Genomic DNA, 19,935 nt, shown 5'->3' with positions numbered 1-19,935 from the left:
CAAGGCAGGACTCCCAGCAGATTACTGAGGCACAAGAGGCTTGGCACCCAGAAGCCTAGAGAGTTCTAAGTCTTTGTTGCCAAGGCAAATACTCAGCATCAACCCAAGACTGGAAATGTGGAAACTTGGAATGTTTTTGCAGAGTAGGTAAAGAACAACAGGCTGCTGGGGCATCTCTTCTGAGTCCCTCAGGAGAAAACCAGAGCTCCTTAGCCTGCTGCTGGCCCTCACCACCTACTCCTCCCATCTCAGAGGTTACAGCTGCAGAAAAGACTACTACATCAGTCAGTTTGTACTTGTCCCCTTGCTAACCATGAAATCATTGACAGGATTCCCCCTCTTGTTTTCTCCATCTGTTTAATGGCAATGCTAGTAGTACACTCCCAAAGGTTGAAGTCTGTTTTAATCATGGCAACTATCCCCCAAGCTCTTCTCTACTGCCAGGCCGGACCTCTGCCAATCAAAGTGGCCCACTGCCTCAACCTTTTCACCCTTCTCTCTTGCTATCGCCAATCCACTTACCTACCAGAAGCCAGAATGACCTATCTAGGATGCAAAGCTGCTTCCCTAGTTACAATTCTGACTCCTGTGGTCCCTGACTTCCTTTCTACACCAACAGGTCCACGAGGACAACCCCTCTCTATGGCTGGCCACACAGCACATACATTTCCTTCCTTAACCTTCCAATCTGACTCCAATACCACTTTCTCCAGGCGGACTCTCCTAACACAGACACTACTAATCTAAGTGAGCTTCCTTCCCCATGAGTTGCCCACTCAACCTGGGCCTTGTGTGGCCCAGCTTTCATGAGGGTTTAGTGGGCAAGGTCTACCTGTCTTTCCAATAGCACAGTTCTTGAAGAGCAAGGAGGTCACCATGTTTACATGACATGGAGGCTCACTGTTTGTTGAAAGAGGGAAAAGCACAAGGAAGGAGTCCTCAGCCCATGGAAAGCCCCGGCTCAGTGGGGCACTTATCAGGCCCAACATGGACTGTTTAAAATATGATCACAGGAAGCAAAGCCAAGGTGCCAAGCCCATGGAGGAAAGACCTGACAAACAAGGGAAACTGTGTTCAGCACAATTCTTGGAAGCTATGTAACAGGTACCAAGAGTTGTTCCAGAAAGAGCAAAGACACCCAAATGTTCTGCAGCAGAAAGGGATGCACGAGCTCAGAAGCCTCAAGCAGAGTAAGAGAACCGAGGGAGGAGACAAGCAGGGGCCACATGGCCATGACTGGAGATGGTGTGAATGGAATGTCTGCCAAGGCCAAAGCTGGGACAGACTTATGAGCTCCTGCCTGCCACATCACCTCCAAATGAGTCCAAGAACTATTGAAGGCATAGACATTTCCCCCTAACAGATCTGGAGCACATGAAACCCATTTGGTCAACTTGGACACATCTGTGATGCTGCAGGGACTGTCTCAGAACCAGAGTACAGACAGTAAGCAGCTGGGGCTCTCCTCAGTATTAAAGTCCAGCTGTCTGTACTGCTAGTGCAGTATTATTTTTAACTGCTCTTATCGTTATGCCTTTAGGACACAGGAAAGGGATGCGTTTCCTGGCCCGGTGTGAGTACTGAATTACAGAACATATATCAAAGGATGTTTGGTGAGACACAGCCAGTGTAGGGACATGGAATCATCTGACAAAGATTCTCTTCTGCCACATCCAGAATCCACCTGGTCACTCCCCAGACTTTTGTCAGAGGTCACAGTCTCTTCTGGCCTTCTCTGTAACTGAGCAAGCACCCTGAAGACTGGGCTGTAGCTTGCTTCAGCCTCAGGCTCTAAAGCACCAAGTAGATGGGGGCTATTGCTAGGGACTCGTCTAAGGTGAACATGGGTATTACACAGCACCCCCATGACACTGGCCCCAACTCTCTTACTCAGGATCTAAACCAAGTAAGGATCAATCTGAACCCTGACACCACAGTTCCAAAACCATACATCTTGCTTGCCAAGCTGCTCCCCCCAGTTGAGATCAATAGGAAGGTCAAGCACTGGACACAGCAGGTGAGGGGAGCATCAGATATATTGGGTGGGGTTGGGGTGGGATCTAGAAGCAACTTCACAAGTGCCTCTTGCCAGGAATAGCTTCCGCAATTTGCTAGGTGTTTGGGTACAAGAAGGTCATGGGGCTCCTCCAGCAAAGATGAGTTCCAGAGCTGCTTGGATGTCACCTCCAGTGGCCTGAAGGGCCCGGAGGCTCAGCTCGTCATCCTGGATGCCCATGTCACGCAACTGCTGCAGCTGAGGCTGCCACTGGCTCTGTGGAAAGACAGGACAGGCAGAAGTATTAGCAAGGCTCCTGATGACCAGTCACAGACTTAAGAGGTTGTGTTGTCTCTTCCGGTGTGTCTGAAGATAGCTACAGTGTACTCATATATAATAAATAAATAAATCTTAAAAAAAAGATTTATGAAAAAAAAAAAAGAGGTTGTGTTGTCAGAATAGAAAGGAAAAAGAGACCCACAGCAAAGCTACTGATGTTTGGGGCCATAGCATAGGGGCTTGATGAAGACTGAAGATACACTGGAGTGTAAAGAGAACAAAGGAGGCTTTTTGTTGTTTTTATGTACGTGAGTACACTGTAGTTGTTCAGACACACCAGCAGAGGGCATCAGATCCCATTACAGGTGGTTGTGAGCCACCATGTGGTTGCTGGGAATTGAACTCAGGACCTCTGGAAGAGCATCAGTGCTCTTAACCACTGAGCCATCTCTCCAGCCCATGAAGTTTTATAGTAAAGAGAAAGTATAAATTATTCAATGTCTAAAATCCAAAAACTTGTTAAAACACACACAAACATGCAAAAAGAGTAAATTTTGAAATTAGCTTTGAAAACAGGTGTGATGGTTTTTCCCTCAGGAGGTCAATCCAGGGCATTTCTTTTTTTTTTTTCTTTTTTCTTTTTTTTCTTTTTTTTTTTTTTTTTGGAGTTGGGGACCGACCCCAGGGCCTTGCGCTCACTAGGCAAGCGCTCTTCCGCTGAGCTAAATCCCCAACCCTAATCCAGGGCATTTCTAATTCAAGCCCAGTGAGTCTTTTAAAAAGAGAGACACTAACTGCAGACGTCAGGAAACTATAAAGAGGCCATTGGGAGGAAGCTGCCTTAAGAGAGGAATAAAGTAGAACGTAGGTACTATGAAAGCAGAGATGTGGGACAGTGGAATGAAAGGGTAAGCAAGGGAATGGTAGGTGTTGAGACAGAAGAAACAAGGAGGGGTAGTACCCTAACATACCCAAAACAAAGGTGGTATGAAAAGTCACATGAAAACCTATTAAGTACACCGTTCATGGTTGGGAAAAGCTGTTCCTAGAAGCTATGGACTATTAAATAAAACAGCAGTGCCAAGGGTGGGATACTTAAGGAGTTACTGGTTAAGGAAGTTCCAGGGCTCCCCAAAACAATACAGGTTCTTTCCATGCCTCTCGTCTGCCCACCAGGACTAGACGATGAGATCTTACTGCTGAAGACATACTTTGGCAGCACAATACAGAGTGACAACACCGGAACTGAGCTGGAAGATTCCCCCTGCTGGACAGTTTTCATAACCCCAAAAGGTTCTATGCAGGCTACTGAAGGAGAAAGGCCTTATCCATCTGTGAACCCTACAAATTATGAAACCTCTTACAAGGTAAGAAGCCCCACCTGCACAACAGGTCCACTACTATTATAGCTTTAAATAAGTGTTTAATGGCTGGCTTTGAGGCCTGTTCTATAGAAGGCACTCTATGTCTAGTATGACAAATCTGAGCAAAAGCCCCATGGTGAAGGGGACTGAATGATGTTGTCTAGAAAATTTGGCATTGCACCACACTGCCTCCTAAATATTTTATACACACAGACAAATGCTCCTCTCAGCTTCCGTTCAAGAAGCTTCTCTTTCCAGTGAATGGTGATGAATAAAGATTCTTAACTGTACATGGCGCCTCGATGCTCATCCTTAAAACAAGACGCTCACCCTATCCCTTCAAAAGCTGCAAGAACACTTCAGAAGAGGACGTGCAAATGAAAGCTCTGGAAGAAGAGCCACAAACGCCACTCTCTGGGCAAGACACAACCACTGCAACAATGACTTCACAACAGTTATGGATGCCTGCGCTGACTGAGTCTTCCCGGAATGCCTGGGACTGGGATGGTACAGTGGGTAAAAGCACTTGCCTTGTGAACCAGGTGATCTGAGTCTGGAATCCACACAACGGTCCATGATACACATACACACACACAATAGCAAGTTAACTAATGTAGAAATAAAAGCAAAACAATGGGCCTACTGACAGTCAGGCACAGGTGGAGGAAGGGCTGGGGAGCTCAATGGTTTACTACTGTTAGGGTGGAGGAGAGGAAGAGTCCTTGCCTTCAGTTTTGTGCCCACTGGTGAGCCCACCAGGCTCCAGTGGATAGTTCCAATCCAATGCTTTACAGAAGGCCTGGTCAAACTCGTGGGACACAAAACAAACCCGACAGTCAACAGTCTGGGAAAGAGACCAGTAGAGATGCTAGGAAGAATTTGACAGGGATGAGGGGAATATTAAGAGGGTGAGAGGTTGGTAATTAGAGTCAATTATATACAAAACATGTATGAGATTGTCAAAGAGTAAAAACAACAAAAATAAGTTAAAGTTGTGTTTTAGTTTAGTTTTTGTTTTTTTTTTTTGAATGTTGGCTAAAGGATCTCATGCAGCCTAGGCTGGCCTCAAATTTAATTTACTCTTATATAGTTGAGGATGGCCTAGAACTCCCAATTCCACCTCTGAGTGCCAAGATTACAGATACATGTCATCACACCTAGCTTAAAAGCTTTGTTTACCATGATATGTAGTGAAAAGTGATCTTTCTATGTTAGTACACCGTGTAAGTCAGGGTTTATGCCACTGTGATAAAATACCATGATCAAAAGTAACTTGGGAAGAAAAAGGTTTATTTTACCTTATAGCTTTTAAGTTCTGGTGGGTGCCATGCAGGAAGAGCTACAGTGAGCAAGTGAGCTCCCTGGAGAGATGACAATGTGCACTCTGGAAAGGCGTAGCCCCAGAGACTTCTCTCAGGATCCCTTGCTACTGATGTGCTTTCTCATGTTTGTCTTGCCATACACTGCATTCATCTGGCTTGGTGTGAGTGAACACTGCGAGACCCTCACTGCCTACAGCCTGGTGTGACTACTTCCTGGGTGATAGCCCACTGTTGGGCAAGTTTACTGTAGGACAAAATGAAGATGACAGCTCTTGAGACAATACTTTTTAGATGAGTTAATGATTTTATGGAATTCCTGATTTAAGTAGTTTTAGGAAATTAGTTTGATTTAAATAATTTTGGGATGTTACGATAGTTGATAGAACGTCTAAAATTAGAAATAAGAATAGAATGTGCCCCTTCCTCATAGACTGGCAAGACCTGCATGAGTTAGGGCAAGGAGTACAGTAAGCGCTCATACATTGCAAGCATGTAATTGTAACAGCAAGAAAAACAGGCTTGGGACAAGTTAATGATAAAAGAAAGCATTCACTCTAGACTGGGCCTGCATTCCTTGGTCTTGTGATCTAGGGATGTGGTAACAGGTTTCAGGCATGCACCATGACATAGGAAGATTATGAATAAAGACTAAACAACTCTGAGTATAAGGACAGAGAACAGATGATTTGCCAGTCTAGCTGATCAAGATTTCAAAAATAAGACGTTAGATAGATGTCCTGTTCCTTAGTAACTACAGATTGTTGTCAATCAAGCACAGGGAGAAGCCTGCTACTACAGACTTGGCCTGCTTAAACTTGTTCATCTATGACAAAAGAATTAATGCTTTGGGGTTAAGTAAACTTGTAGAAAGAAAGACAAGGGGATTGGAGAGACAGCTCAGTGGCTAAGAGCACCAACTGCTCTTCCAGAGGTCCTGAGTTCAATTCCCAACAACTACATGGTGGCTCACAACCATTTGTAATGCCCTCTTCTGGTGTGTCTGAAGACAGCTATAGTGTACTCATATTCATAAAGTAAATAAGTCTTTAAAAAAAGAACAAGAATTATTTAGTTAGATAAAAGTTTCAAAAAAGGAATACATAACCAATAATCCTGTCATAATTTCCTCTTGTGTCATGATTTTAATCTGTTTTTGAAGAATATGTTTTTGTGATGATTGTTTTTAGAGAATGTATAACTTGTGGCTCTGAAGTCATTTTCTTATATAGAAAAACTTTGTCTTAAGGGGTATAAAAAGGGCTAAGAGAAAAAATAAAAATGCTGGAGGCTGCCTTTGCTTCAACTGCTCTGTGTGTGTGTGTGTGTGTGTGTGTGTGTGTGTGTGTGTGTGTGTTTGACTCCCTTTTCTCTAATCACTGTCAGTCATAGGTAGCAGCCCTGTCAGTTGTATCAGGACTAACCCCCATCAGCCCCTCTTAGTACTGACCCCAATGCCACCACCACACCTTACTTCCTGACTCAGTTTACCCTGTGGTGTTCAAAGCTGGCCTTTGACAAAGTTCATCACTGAGGAGAACCAGGGCAGGAACTCAAGCAAGGTAGGAATCCGGAGGGAGGAGCTGGTGCAGAGTCCATGGAGAAGTGCTGCTTACTGGCTTGTTCCTTATGCCTTGCTCAGCCTGCTTTCTTATAGACCCCAGGACCACCAGCCCAGGGGTACAACAGCCCACATGGGCTAGGTTCTCCAATTTCAATTGCTAATTAAGAAAATGCCATACAGACTTGCCCACAGCCCCACCTTACGGAAAGAATTTCTCAATTTAGACTCCCTCCTCTCGGATGACTCTACCTTGTGTCAGGTTAACATAAACATAAAAATGCATAATTTTTTAAAAAGAGTTTTGCTATATAGCACAGGTTAGCCACTAATTCATAATATTCCTACGTCAACCTGGTAAGTACTGAGATCACAGAGTACCACTATGACCTACTACAGAAAACATTTTAGCAAGCATCTAATAAATATCCTAGCCCTTGGTTGACTGTTTACAATCTTCTGCCGTTACAAATAATACTGCTGTGACTCTTTCGGTGCCATAAAACTTTCATTTTCTAAATACACAAACATTTCTGGGACAATTCTTGAGAAGTGGGGCTCCAAGGAGTCCTGTTCTGAGAACAGTCTCTCCATATCCCTTCCCCACTTTTCTAGGAAGTGGTGAGTCTTACATTTCTCTTTTCAGGAAGATGTGCCATTTGTTTGATAGGGTTACAACTGTTAGTCTTAAGACTTTGCTTAGGGTTTTGTTTTTTTTTGTTTGTTTGTTTGTTTTTTCCCGGAGCTGGGGACCGAACCCAGGGCCTTGTGCTTGCTAGGCAAGTGCTCTACCACTAAATCTCCAACCCCTTTTGCTTAGGTTTTGCTGCTGGGGTTTTTTTTTTTTTTTTTTTTCCCCCTTTTTGGCTGTTTTCCAGGAATAAATCTTCACTTTGTCAAACTCAAAATTTAGAATTACTGTATCCAGTGACTCCTAGACTCTGAATTTCAGCCATGAGAAGCTTTCCCTGCTGTAAAGATTGAAAGAAATTTGCCTGCATTTTCTTCTAGTACTTCATAATTTCATTACTGTCTGCCTCTTCACGAAAGGAAATGTACAACTTTTGGAAAACTTTATATATGAGGAGAAGGTAGTGGGAAGACAAACAGAGGTAGGCAGAGGTGAGGCTGTGGAAGGCAGAGACATGAACACATCATCTCAACTTGGCTTCACACCAGGCAGAGCCAGTGAAAGCTTGGAGCTTTGGAACCTAGTGAACAGGCATCCGGCTAGAGATGAACACAGGCGTCCATCTCACCAATGAGCACCACACAGTAGTGAAAACCACAAAGATTTGTGCTTCCCCACCTTTTTTATGAAGTTTTTTTTTAACTTTTTTTATGAAGGTTTTTACTACTTCAAAGCTGTGGGACACACAAGTTCAGAATGGTGCATCCCCTGGAGATTGTGTGAGTAGGAACATCAGGCATAAAGGAAACAGCTCATACTTGAAGGTGTGAGATACAGTGCTGAGACTCCGACTCTCCATGTAGCTGAGCTGACCCTTTTCTCCTTAAAGCTTCTCAGGAACTCCTAATAACTACCAGATCAAACCTAACCTCCTTGGACTGGCATTCAAGGCCCATTCCACCTAGGCTTCTACCCTCTTTCTCTGATCCCATCTCAGGATGCTCTATGCCATAACACTGCATTCTAACGCTATAGTTTTGAGTGTATCACACACACCTACACACACACACACACACACACACACACACACACACACACACACACACACTCCACCAGGCAGTTGTCTCTTCTCCATCACCAAACCCTTCCATACCTGGCTTACCCAACTGACCTCTACAAATCAGCTTAAACCTCTCTCACTTCTGCTTGGCTTAGGTTCTTACCCTCAGCAGCTAAGCTTCTAACCAAGATGCTTCCCAAATATGTGCCTACATGGTGGGCCTCCAGGGCCAGGACAAAAGACCTGCTCACTTTGAGTTCTAGCAACTCAACCCAGGCCCTATTTGTGTGCTCACTACTCAGTCAGTGCTCACTGAATGAATGAATGGTTAACTAAAACTTCCTTATGATCACAGGAGTCAGGCTACAGTCACTCAAGCAAGAATGGGAAGCCACAAGAACAATTCACCCTTTCTGGGAAGGCTACCTATCAGACTGCCACACACTTGCCCCTGGTGTTCCTAGAGGGAAGGCTTCCAGTGTGCAGAAAAAGGCTCAGCATGCCAAATCCAGCATGAAAACCTGCATGGGTGTGGAGAGACTCACCTGAAGGCTGGGCTGCTGCCCAGAGGCCTGTAGGGCATGCTGGAGGGCTTGGCTAAAAAGATCGTTGGTGATGGGTGTCCCTGACTGGACACCAGAGGACATTGGTGAGGTGCCCGAAGAGTGGCCCTAGATTTCAGAGAAATAGTCAGTGTTGCCCCAGAGTCATCTCAGTTCTACAGCAGATAGTCACATGACCCCGCACTACTCCTGGGGTTCCTAACTGCTATTTTCTGACAGGGACTTGCTACGAGACAACTACTCTGCATTATGGAGTATCTGAATCCAATTTATGGGGCAGAAAAGGTCCCATTCTCTTTCTCTCCAGAGAAAAGGACTCTGAGACCCCAGGCCAATCTAGGACCCCAGTACTTGGAGAGGTGGCTTTGTAGATGGAGCAAATCATCAGCAAGAACCTTACTCTAGTGAAATCTAGTGCCTGTTGGAGGTAAGAGGAAACACTCTGGCCTGCTGAGCCCTAAAAGCAAGTAAGTAAAAAGGGGAGTCACCTGAACCACAGTGAGAAATTCCTACCAGGTCCCAGGGTTCACTGCAAAGAGATCCACCACCAGGGTGCTAGGTAATCATATCTACTACAGGGGAGTTCTGCTCTTGGCAGCCTGGCCTTAATGTTCCCAACCCTTTCTCCATACCTGGGTGCCAGGAGTTGGTGTATGAGAACTGCTCTCTGGAGTACTGGCCAGGGCCAGGGCAGTGGCCAGCTCACTCTGGGTGATGGGGCGGGGCCCTGCAGCTCCACTGTATCCCAGAGAGGCGGGGCGGGAGCTGGGTGTACTGCTAGAGGGTGTGGACCGAGTGCTCTGGGAAAAAGAAGTATCCAGAATTAGGAGAAAAGAACAACATCCCTCACCCCAATTCCCGGGAAGACTTCCTAATGCCCCCCTTTCTAAAGGAATACTACGGCATGGCCTTGGCCCCCAAAGGTTCCTGTGACCACTTCCCAGCCTTGGGAATAGCAGATACTAAGGAGAAGCTGGTTCTCAGGACCAGCTCCCCCAAGGGGCAGGCTGCCATGCCACTCACTGGGTGGAAGTCGTCCTCGTCATCTGAGAGCCCGTCAAACAGGAAACCACCTGGAGGAGAGTGAACAGATTCCAGGAGGAAGAACAGAAAAGCACCGGCGCAGCTCCAGATCTCAGCTCAAGTTATGCTCCAAATTCATATTTCATTTCTCCCCTCGGAAAATTACAGGACAGATGCACTTCCTGACTCATGCCCTATGCCAACACTATACATAGCTGCTGAGTAAAGCCAATCCCCGAGCCACGACCAGCTCCTGAGGGCCTCACCTGGCAAATCTCGGTAGGAGCTGGAGGGCATGCTTCGGGAAGAGGAGTCAGCTCCTGGCATTGGGGTGCTGCCTGCTACAGAGTGCAGAACCAGGATGATGGCATTGACTAGGGCTGGGTGAGCAGGCACCAATCTAGAAGAGGGGTAGAAAAGAAAGACTAAGGAAAAGGCGCCCTCATCCATGACAGTGTGGGTGGCCATTAATGCAGAGCGTCCCAGGCCTGCCCTTATGTCCTTAGTTTTCAGCGCAAGGTCGTTTTTTAGTTTGGGTTTTGGCTTTGAGATAGGGCCTTGCTTTATATCTGTGGCTGGCTGCTACCCTAGAGAACTTGCTCTCCAGGCCAAGCTAGCCTCAGATTTACTGTGATTGCCTCAGCCACCTGAGTTCTGGGACTACAGGGTGTGCCCCACAGTTAGCCCACTCTTCAGTGTCTTTTACTAGGACCTTCTATCATCTTAATGATTTGCCCTTAGAAGGTCAGAAAGGCTCAGTTTCTAAGATCCACTGGAAACCATCACACAGACTAAAAAGCAAAACTACAGGCAAGGCATATGGACTATGGGAACATACAGTCCGGTAGGCTCAGGGTTCAGAACTGGGTCCAGACTCCACCTCTTATATAATGGGCAGCCTCTGAAGACTCCTTTCTCTTCCTAGAACAGATTTAACTTCCTCACTTGCTAAATTAGAGGACAGAGCCACTGCTGTCCTTCCAGTTCTAACATTTTATGCCCTACATACCTATGTCTACTTCCCTATGCTTAAAATCTCTGACATTTACTAAATGAAATCAACCTGGCACACAAACCGTGCTCGCTCTCCCTCCCTCCCCCCTCCTCCCCACCAACACACACTGCTTCATCGTGACACACATCATGTGCTCCCACCCCTGGGCTGTTTTATTTCTTAAGCAGCCCTTGCTGCTTCTTACACCTTGATACATTTAGAAAGCAGGCCCAGCAGTAGACTGAACTGGCCTCCAAAAAAGACCCCAGGACAACAACCATGTTTCTAGCCTGACCACATAAGGACTGGTACTCTATAAAATGGTGGTTATACTTACGTATCTAGCATGTTGGGATCAGCAAAGACAGAGAAGAGGTCCTTATCCTGGAGAACCCCTGGAAGAGACCAAGATTTCTCTTAAGACAGTGGAACTCTGTCAACATCCAGGAAGAAGCAGCAGCACTAACTCTCAAAGCAAGGAACTCAACTGGACCCAAACCAGCCCTCCTGAGGAAAGGAGAAAACAGAATCACGGGTGTCTTTTTCCAGTGGGAATGGTCCTTCTCTGGCCCCCACATTTTCCTGCATTTAGGCCACACAGAGCTGCCACAAAGGAGGACTGAGAGCCCTTAGTGGGTAGGTTTGTAGAATGACGCTTGATTACATTCCCTCATCCCTCAATACTGTGCCTCTTCAAAGCGTGGTTGCAGCCCTTTTTTGCTCCTAGTTTCTCCTTTTCCAAAACCTCACATTTCTTCAACTCTTTTCTTGTACTTACCTAGAGCAATGGGGTCACTGCTGAGGCCTGGGGTTGCCACGATGATCTGATCCAGAGATTCTTTATTGTTGAGCATCTTAAAGACCTGCAGTTGAAACCAGGATGGGGTAACACACCAGCTGGTACTATACAGCACCATGTGCCCAAACTCTTCTTGACTTCCATTTGACTGCATATACAGAAGGTTGTATACAGACCCCCACAATGGAACAGTCTCTGGTTCACTCCCACCATCCCTATCTGTAATACTTCTAAATGCTCTCTTCACAGCCCAATAACAATTTCTCCAGCTCCCTGAAGCCCCTCTTCCAATCTCCATACAGTCGCTGCTTCACACTTGTAAACATTAGGAAGGAGTTCACAGTATTAATTCTCTATTTTTTTTATTAGGGAAATCCATGCTTACGAGGTGACAGACAGTTCCCCAAAAGACAAAGATCTACTCCCATTAGGAAAGGTGTATAGATTCTGTAGCTGCAAGCACAGTCAGTCCATAAGGCTAGTCTGAGGAGAGGTTGTATAATTATCATCATAGGGAATCTTCAACCAATGCCTGACTGAGACAGGCTCTCTGGGAAAAGACAGGAGTCTACTGAGGCCCACAGACATGGCAAAAACCCCCAGAGGAACTCTCAGTTGCCATGGCAATGTGCTGTCAGTTCCTACGCTAAACAACAACCAGTGTTCACATCACTCCTGCAGTCTTGGCTTGAACTTACTGCCTCTCTGTAGGAAGAGCTGCTGTGCAGGGCAGTGTGCAGGACTCGGAACTCTCTCAGGGCAGCCACTTTGTCCACAGGTTCTGGAGGACAAGACACTTAGTTATCCTACAGCCCAGGTAATTTGTCATTACCACAAATATGGGCAAAATCATTTCAGCATTTGTCCAGGTACAACTTGTTCTACAGAGTCCTTTCCCTCATCACCCTCTAAGAATGTGAGCACGACCTCAAAAAAAAAAAATTGTGTCACAAATTTGAAATTTATACACTCAATGAATTCTCCTCAGTACATAAAACAAAGTTCCAACAGAGGGGGATCTTGTCACATGAAAGAGGCTCTTCTGATCAACAACCCATTGCAGAAATTCTAGACTTCTTATATTTGAAAAGAAAGAACGTATAATCAATTCAGCGGCCTCTTATGTAGAAACTTAAAATAAGAGTATGCCAAACCATCTTAACGATATAACACTATGCTGACACAATATGTTAAGAGAAAGAAATAGAACACAAAGTTGGATGTGCATTCTCTGGTAAAACTATGCAAAATATGTCAGTCTGCATATGGTCCAAGGCTGGAAGGAGCAAGATAAAGAACAACATTTCCTCAGGGACAGGCCCATGGGCAAGTCTTTCTTCTTTGTTATTTCCTTTTGAATTTCTATAGCATTTTTAGGTCCCTTTACTTTTTTATCTTTTAATTATTATTTTACATGTATGAGTATTCCGCCTGCATGCCTGTGTGTCCATGAGTGCCTGACCACCAGATTTCCTAGAACTAAAGTTACAGTTGGTGTGTGTTACACATGGGTGCTAGGGATTGAACCAGGGAGCTCGGGGAGAGCAGAAAGAGATATTAACCTCTGAGCCATCTCGCCAGCTCCTGTAATATTATTTTGATTCATAAAAAATAGACAAACTGGCCTAGGGGAAACCTGTGCCTAACAACCTGGTAAGCCCTGTGTTTGATCCTAAGCACCACTAATAGACAAACAAAAAACAAACCACAATAAAAAAGAATCCCAATAAGGACTAAGGAAGTGCAAGGCACTTGAAAGATCTGAGTAAACTTTTACCATACGCCAAATAGCATAGACTGAAGATAAATGCTTGGTTAGATAATTTATTGTACATACAGATAATTTATTCTACATACAGGGAAGTCTAGCAGGGGTCAAAACTGCACTGGTTACCTGACCATCACCACCTATTTCATAGGGAAGAAATCTGAGGGATAGGAACAAGCAGGGAGTTCATCCTGGGCTGCGCTTCCACGCAATATCCTTAGGATAATTGAGGTTGCATCATCCGACTTTAGAGACGCTGCTCTCAAAGCAAAGTGAACTATATGCTTGGAGGTCAGCACAGCAATCATGTCATCACGATCGTGAGGGCTGTCTCCTTTGAAAACAGACACCACAATAAATTATCTAGCCAAGCATTTATCTTCAATCTAGCTTTGGGAAATCATACAAGAAAAGCAAGTCCCTCCCATTAACAACTCATGGGGCAGTAGGAAAAATGAAACTAAATCAAACATAAAAACACACAATTAGAAAATACCATATCAAGGCCCTGGGCAGAGAGACGGATGCCAGTAAGAACATCCCAGTAAAGAATCCCAGTAGGGATTAGGGAAGTAAGGTCAAGGCATTTGAAAGCTCTAAACAAACTTTTATCATGTGCCAAATAGCAACTTCTCTTTTGATTTCTGGACACTGTATTCTACATACAGGAAAGTCTAACAGTGTTCTAAGCCGAATTTTGTTAACTAACAAGGCATCAATAGGAGTACAGCTAGGACCCAAGTCAGGACTCCTAGGACACCATCCAAGAGGGGAAGTTAAGGTAGAGTAAATGTTTACTGAAGAAGGTCTTCAAAGCCTATGTGAAAATACATAGAAAGGCATGAGAGAATTAAGGAGGAGGTGCTTTGAAGGAACATTAAATTGCTTTCTGTGGCTGGAGACCAGGGTAATATCTTGGCTCAAATTGAAAGCTAAAGTAAGATCTTGGTGAGAGTATGGCTCAGTGGTAGAATGCTTGATCTCCAGCATTGCTAAGAAATAAACACACACATATATAAAGTTAAGGTGAGTATGGTAGCATATACTTCTAATCCTGGTTTCTGGAAGGAAAGGAAAAAGTACGAGTTCTAGGCTATAAAAGCAAGGCCCTGGCTAAACACACACACACACAGACACACACACACACACACACACACACACACACACACACACACACACACACACGTACTCTGCAGTGCAGACCCCTACAGTGAGCCAGGCAGAAGAAGAGAAGCTAGCAGATCCTCCTCCTACAGAAAAGCACCAGCTCTACAGTGGATGCTACTGTTTGCTTCACCCCTGTCGTTTGGGACTGAATCTTACTATTTAAACCAGGCTGGCTTTCAGTGAGCAACCTCCTCCCTTGGCCTGTTATTCTAGGACCACAGAATTATATCATCAAATCCATCTCCTTTTGGAAGAAGAATACTACGGGAGAAAATATCTAAAGTATATCACTTAAAAAACTTTCTTTTCAGAACTAAATTTACATTCCCCTCCCAATAAAAATTCCATTTGTTTCAAAAATAAACCTGCAGATGACACAGGGAGGAAAAGGCTCTAAATGTCCTAAGGCACAAGCTGCTAAGAATATTGGGTGTCTCTGTAACCCTTTTTGGAAAGAAAGGCAGTCAGACCAAAATAAAACACAAACCCAGAATGATCTGGGTTCATATCCTAGTTCTAACACTCATTTTAATTAGGTGACTTTGAACAGATATACTTCCGATCTTGTTTTTATCTATAAAGTGCTAAGTGTTATTTATCTACCATGTCCTGATTGTGTAATATACTGGAAAAAAAAAAAAAAACTAGCTTGCAGAAACCCATAGCTGTTCACTCTCTTCAGTCAATGTCCTCTAGCTGAAGAGCAGAGAGACAGACCTGTCCGGAACAAGCTGGGCTCGATGCTCAGTATGTAGAGGAGAATATATACCATGAGAACTCCAGAGCAGCTCAATCAGAGGATATTAGAAAAGTCAGAGCATCTGGGCGTGGATGTTTTTCTCTGGGGTCAATTTTATTCTTCTGCTTTTAATAGCCGTATTCAAGAAAAAAGGCCAACCTGAGAGAGGTAAAAGCTCAAAGTGGAAGAGGCACAGTCACGCTCATCAGCCAGGGAAGGGGTGTGATCTCTGGGTGTTTGGACAATGAATGGCTTTGTCTCTGTTCAGAAATGGCAAGGATCTTATCTTCCACTTGACTCATGATAGTCTCAGAATCTCCTTGTCTGATCATGGTGACCCCTATAGCAGAGGGCTCCAAAGTCTGGCTGAGAGCATCACACCAATCCTAGGATGCCAGGCTGCTTCTCTCTCTCATTTCCCAATACAAAAGAGGTTTTTGTTCCATTTAGAATTGAAAAGATAACTTTCAAATTAATAACTAACAACAGACACAAGCAAAATAAAAATATGCCAAACTGCTGGTTTAACAAAGCTGACTTCCTTTACATAGCTTAGCTTTATACTCGGAGACACTTTTAGAGCACAAAGACAAGATCTAAATTGTAAATTCCAAGCAGCAATGTGCATTAATAGACTAAAAGGCTTTAGGTTTCTTCAGGAGCTCCCTGAATGCTGGTGGAAATCAGCTATGAGCTCAGCAGGCCTGACTACTTAGCTTACGGAACAAACAACCACCTGGGGGAGTTTGTGGGAGGATCTGCTTAATCAAAAACAAACTATAGCATTACAAAAACAAAGTAAGTTTTGCTTTTGTCTAATGAGCACAGCAACAATAATAAAAGGATGTAAAGTTTACAGAAAACTCAACTGTTACTCTAAAGAGTTTAAATAGGTCCGCACACACTACACTGTTAGAAAACAATGGTTAATGAACTTATAAGTTAAAAAACAAACACACAAACCCATCTATTATTAATGGTGCTGACAGTAACAATGTCACATCTCATCAGTGGAGATCTAATCCGATGAGGAAAAGATCCTGCCTATCTCCATCTTGATAAATCATCCAGGACTGTATCTCAGGAATACACAAGCTCTTCCCTTGGAGGGATTAGGAAGTTCTGCCCAACCCACTGAGGACAAACCCTCCCTTACCAGGTTTCTGATCAGGCTCAGGCCAAGATTTTCGGAGAACATGAACTGTGGATCCAGGCTGAATACCATAGAAGTCAAGAGTCTGGTCATCTTTAAGCTTCCGGCCACAGTAGATCAAATCTACAAAGAAAACAAACAAACGAAACCCTGTCCATTTATATTTTCTTTCTCAAAGCAATTTGGTTTCTATCTCCTGAGAATCTTATTTTAATTAGACAGGTCTCAGGAGAGAGGGAAGCACCTCAGTGGGTAAAGAGCACTTGCTCTGCAAGCATTAGGCCCTAAGTTCAAGTCCCCAGCTCCCACACAAAAAGCCAGGCATGGCTACACATGCCTGTAATATCAGTGGCTAAAGAAGGAGTGCAAGCTGACATCAAGAACTTGCAGGCTATCCAGTCTAACCCAAACTGGAAGAACAGATTCAGTGCAAGATCTCAAGGAAATAAAGTAGATGAGAGAGGGGAGCACCTGAGATCCATTCAGGTCTCTTCATGTGCATGAAGTATGCATGAATGCATACTCTTGCACACTCACATACATGTACCACATACACACAAAAGAAGATACTCTCCCAGGTGCAGTGGCACATATTTATAATCTCAGATATTTGAGAGGCTAGGCAAATTTGAGGCCAGCCTGAGCAGTTTATTAAAGATAGAAAAGTCAGATAAATAGGCTTTGGATACAGTCAGAGGCAGACTAGTTCCCTTGCATATACGAGGCCCTGGATTCAACAGTCAGTGCCTATGAATGCTGGGGGACATTAAGATAATACATTTTGACTGCTGGCATTCAAGAAGCAGAGATAAATGGTGAGTTTGGGCCAGCCTGGTCTAAATCCTAAGTTCCAGGCCAGATGGGGCTACAAGTGAGACCCTGTCTCAAGATCATACAAAACCCCAACGTTTAAAACAAGCTAATCAAGTACAAATGCTTATTTAAGAAATATATCCACGTACTCCTGTAGAGCTCAATACTGCAGCGAGTGCTTAGTCCAAATAAATGGGAAAAATTAACAACAAAATAAGAGGCAGCTACTCCACCTGTGACAGGAAATGTCTGCACCAGGTAGAAGCTTTGGCTCTCCTAATTTATTCCCAATCTAATCTGACTGTACTGTACTTATGTCTTCCCTCCCCCCACTAGGAATACCTTGTCAACCTCATTTCCTGTTTTGCTGCCTTCCCTTTAATCAGCCATCAAGGCCAACCAAAAATCCTTCTAATTATCCCTTGAGCCTTACCTGACAGGCTGAGTAGTCTTGTCTCACCTGCAACTCTTTGCTAATTTTGTTCTCTCAGAGAAAGACCTCAGCAACATCACAGCGAAGAGCCTTCAGTAATAACGTGAGACTCAAGTGGCAAATGATAGTTTTGTGTTTCTACTCATATAAAACTTAACTCTGGAGTGAGGCAACAAACCACAAGCCCTTAATTTACTCTTCTACCTCCTCTCCCAGAGGCGAGAGCAGCAACCCAGCTGCAGTCAACAGAAACTCACCTATCAGCTCCGGGTCTGGAACAGATTCCTGGAGCTTGCCAGCAATAAGCTGCTTTAGAAATGAAATGCTATAGCCCCCGAGGGAATATTCTCCCAGCTCTGTCTCTGGCAACTGAAGAATAGATTTGGGAGCAAGTGGCTGGTCAGCCAGCTTCACTGCCAGGTGCCAGTCTGAGAGAGACATCCTCTCTCTCTCGCGCTCTCTCTTTCTCCCTGTAAAACATTAAGGCATTAACAGTTAAAAGACAAACCACCATCCTACTCATCTCTCCCTAAGACAAAGAATAAAGGAAAGACAATGTCAGTGCAATACCGCTACAGAAGCACGGGTGTAACATTAAGAGGCTAGAACTAGAACCTTGTGTCCTCCCTTTATCCTTCCGTGGTGGACAGCAAGGAATTTCTCTATGCCTCAGTTTCTTCACCTTTAAAGTGGGCACAAAAGGCCAACCAATTGGATAGGAATGTTGTGAGGGTCAAACAAGATCATCCAACCCTCTCCCTTTTACCCACTGATTTCTGGTGTTCTTCTTCACCTTTTGATTTAGCTATTACAATGCTTTAAGGAGCCCTTGCCTCTCTTGCCTCCTGCTATTAGAGATCTATAGCGCCACCCAATGCCATATTGTTAAAACACAGATCTAACTTAGAAGCTTAGACCGTCTTCATTGATTCCAAAACACCTCTATGAACAGGTTAATTCCACAGCCTGGATTACAAACCCATTTATTCTTACTCCTACCAGCTTTCTTCAACAGACCCAGCCCTGCCCCTTTATAACAACACAGGTAAGTATACTTTATAACAAAGTTGTCCCATATATTTCCTCTCTTGGTCACACATTCCCTCTTCTCTCAAGGAAAGAGAGCAACACAAATCAACAGATTTGAGGACAAGTCAGCCAGCTTCATTACCAGATGCCAGCCTTAAAAAGCTATCTTCTCTTCGCTGCTTTTTCCTTATAAACCGTATTTACTTCGCAATTTCTCATTGCTTCCCTCACACCTGTGACCCGCCCTCGCCTCCTTTCTTGAAAGCCTTGAAAGCCAAGACTAGAGCTTTTCTAATTCACTGTTCCAAGCCTGGCATATATGAATGCCCACAAAAATAAATCTAATAACTCAAAAGAGTGCAAGAGCCTTGCATCACAAAGCAAGTCCTTGTTATAGACACCATTTCTTCCGAAGAGGTCTCTTGCGGTAGAGACAAGACTAAGAAAAAGCTGTGATGCGACCCAGCCAACTTCAAGGTACTATCCATCTACAGGTTTAAAGCGAGGAAAGAGTTGGACTTTTTGTATACCGATCTCGATCCTCGTAACTGTCCCCTGAAACTGGCATCACTATCCTTATTTTACAGATCAGGAATCAAGACTCATAAAGCTGAAGTCACTTGGCCCAAGGTCACAGATACCTAGTCGTGAGTAGGGACAGTGTTGACAACCCCACCTCTCTCGTGGGACCAGTTAGCTACTCCGGACCCACGAGAGCCCCGCGCGCCCAGGGGGCCCAGCGCCCTCACCCGTCCCGCGGAAGGAACCCGGCCGCAGCAAGCCGCCGGTGTAAACACTCACTCTGGTCCTCTTGCCGGAAACCGGAAGCCCCGCGCTGCATTCTGGGGGCTATAGTTTTCACTGAGGCCCCGCCCCTTATAAATGGCCGTCCAGTGGCTAGTGGTAATGCTTCCGGTTCCTAGGAGGCGTGTGTTCGAGTACTTTGAGATCCTAGGAGCGAGTAGGTTGTAGTTTTCTGTCAGACAAAATGTACCAGCTGAGGTAGGGAAACTCGGTGTGGGGTTTTCGAAAGCAGTCAATAGTCCGATGATTACCGCGCTCTCTGGGATATTTTTGAAGATTGTTGGTTGTCCCGCGTTTGGTGGGCGGTAGGCCGGAGGGCGGACCTTCTCCGAGGGGGACCGGTTTCTAAGTGGACAGGAGCCCCGCGGCCCTTTCGATGTAGACGCACTTCTCCCACGTAGTCAGTCTCCTGTACTTCTTGCTCCCTTCTCCCAGGGAAC

At 44.7% G+C, this 19,935-nt stretch overlaps 1 protein-coding gene across 2 annotated transcripts; it reads right to left on the bottom strand.

Annotated features, from left to right (window-relative positions):
• Positions 1 to 340: 340 nt before the first annotated feature.
• Ubl7 (ubiquitin like 7) lies at positions 341 to 19,531 on the bottom strand. Of its 2 annotated transcripts, none has more exons than XM_032909743.1 (11): positions 19,493 to 19,531; positions 17,920 to 18,132; positions 16,420 to 16,539; positions 12,288 to 12,370; positions 11,569 to 11,653; positions 11,128 to 11,185; positions 10,063 to 10,196; positions 9,797 to 9,846; positions 9,406 to 9,573; positions 8,756 to 8,881; positions 341 to 2,272 (listed from the first exon to the last, which is right to left on the bottom strand). In XM_032909743.1, the coding sequence occupies exons 2-11, from the start codon at positions 18,101 to 18,103 to the stop codon at positions 2,135 to 2,137; spliced, it is 1,146 nt and encodes a 381-aa protein (XP_032765634.1). In that variant the 5' UTR covers positions 18,104 to 18,132; positions 19,493 to 19,531; the 3' UTR covers positions 341 to 2,134. The 2 variants fall into 2 exon arrangements, with proteins under 2 accessions (XP_032765634.1, XP_032765635.1); XM_032909744.1 differs by having other exon boundaries at positions 19,441 to 19,511.
• Positions 19,532 to 19,935: the final 404 nt, after the last annotated feature.

The sequence above is a fragment of the Rattus rattus genome, chromosome 8, assembly GCF_011064425.1.
Source record: "Rattus rattus isolate New Zealand chromosome 8, Rrattus_CSIRO_v1, whole genome shotgun sequence".
NCBI classification, from domain to species: Eukaryota; Metazoa; Chordata; class Mammalia; order Rodentia; family Muridae; genus Rattus; species Rattus rattus.
The sequence above is the reverse complement of the archived record's forward strand: the minus strand, read 5'-3'. Positions and strand labels throughout refer to the sequence as shown.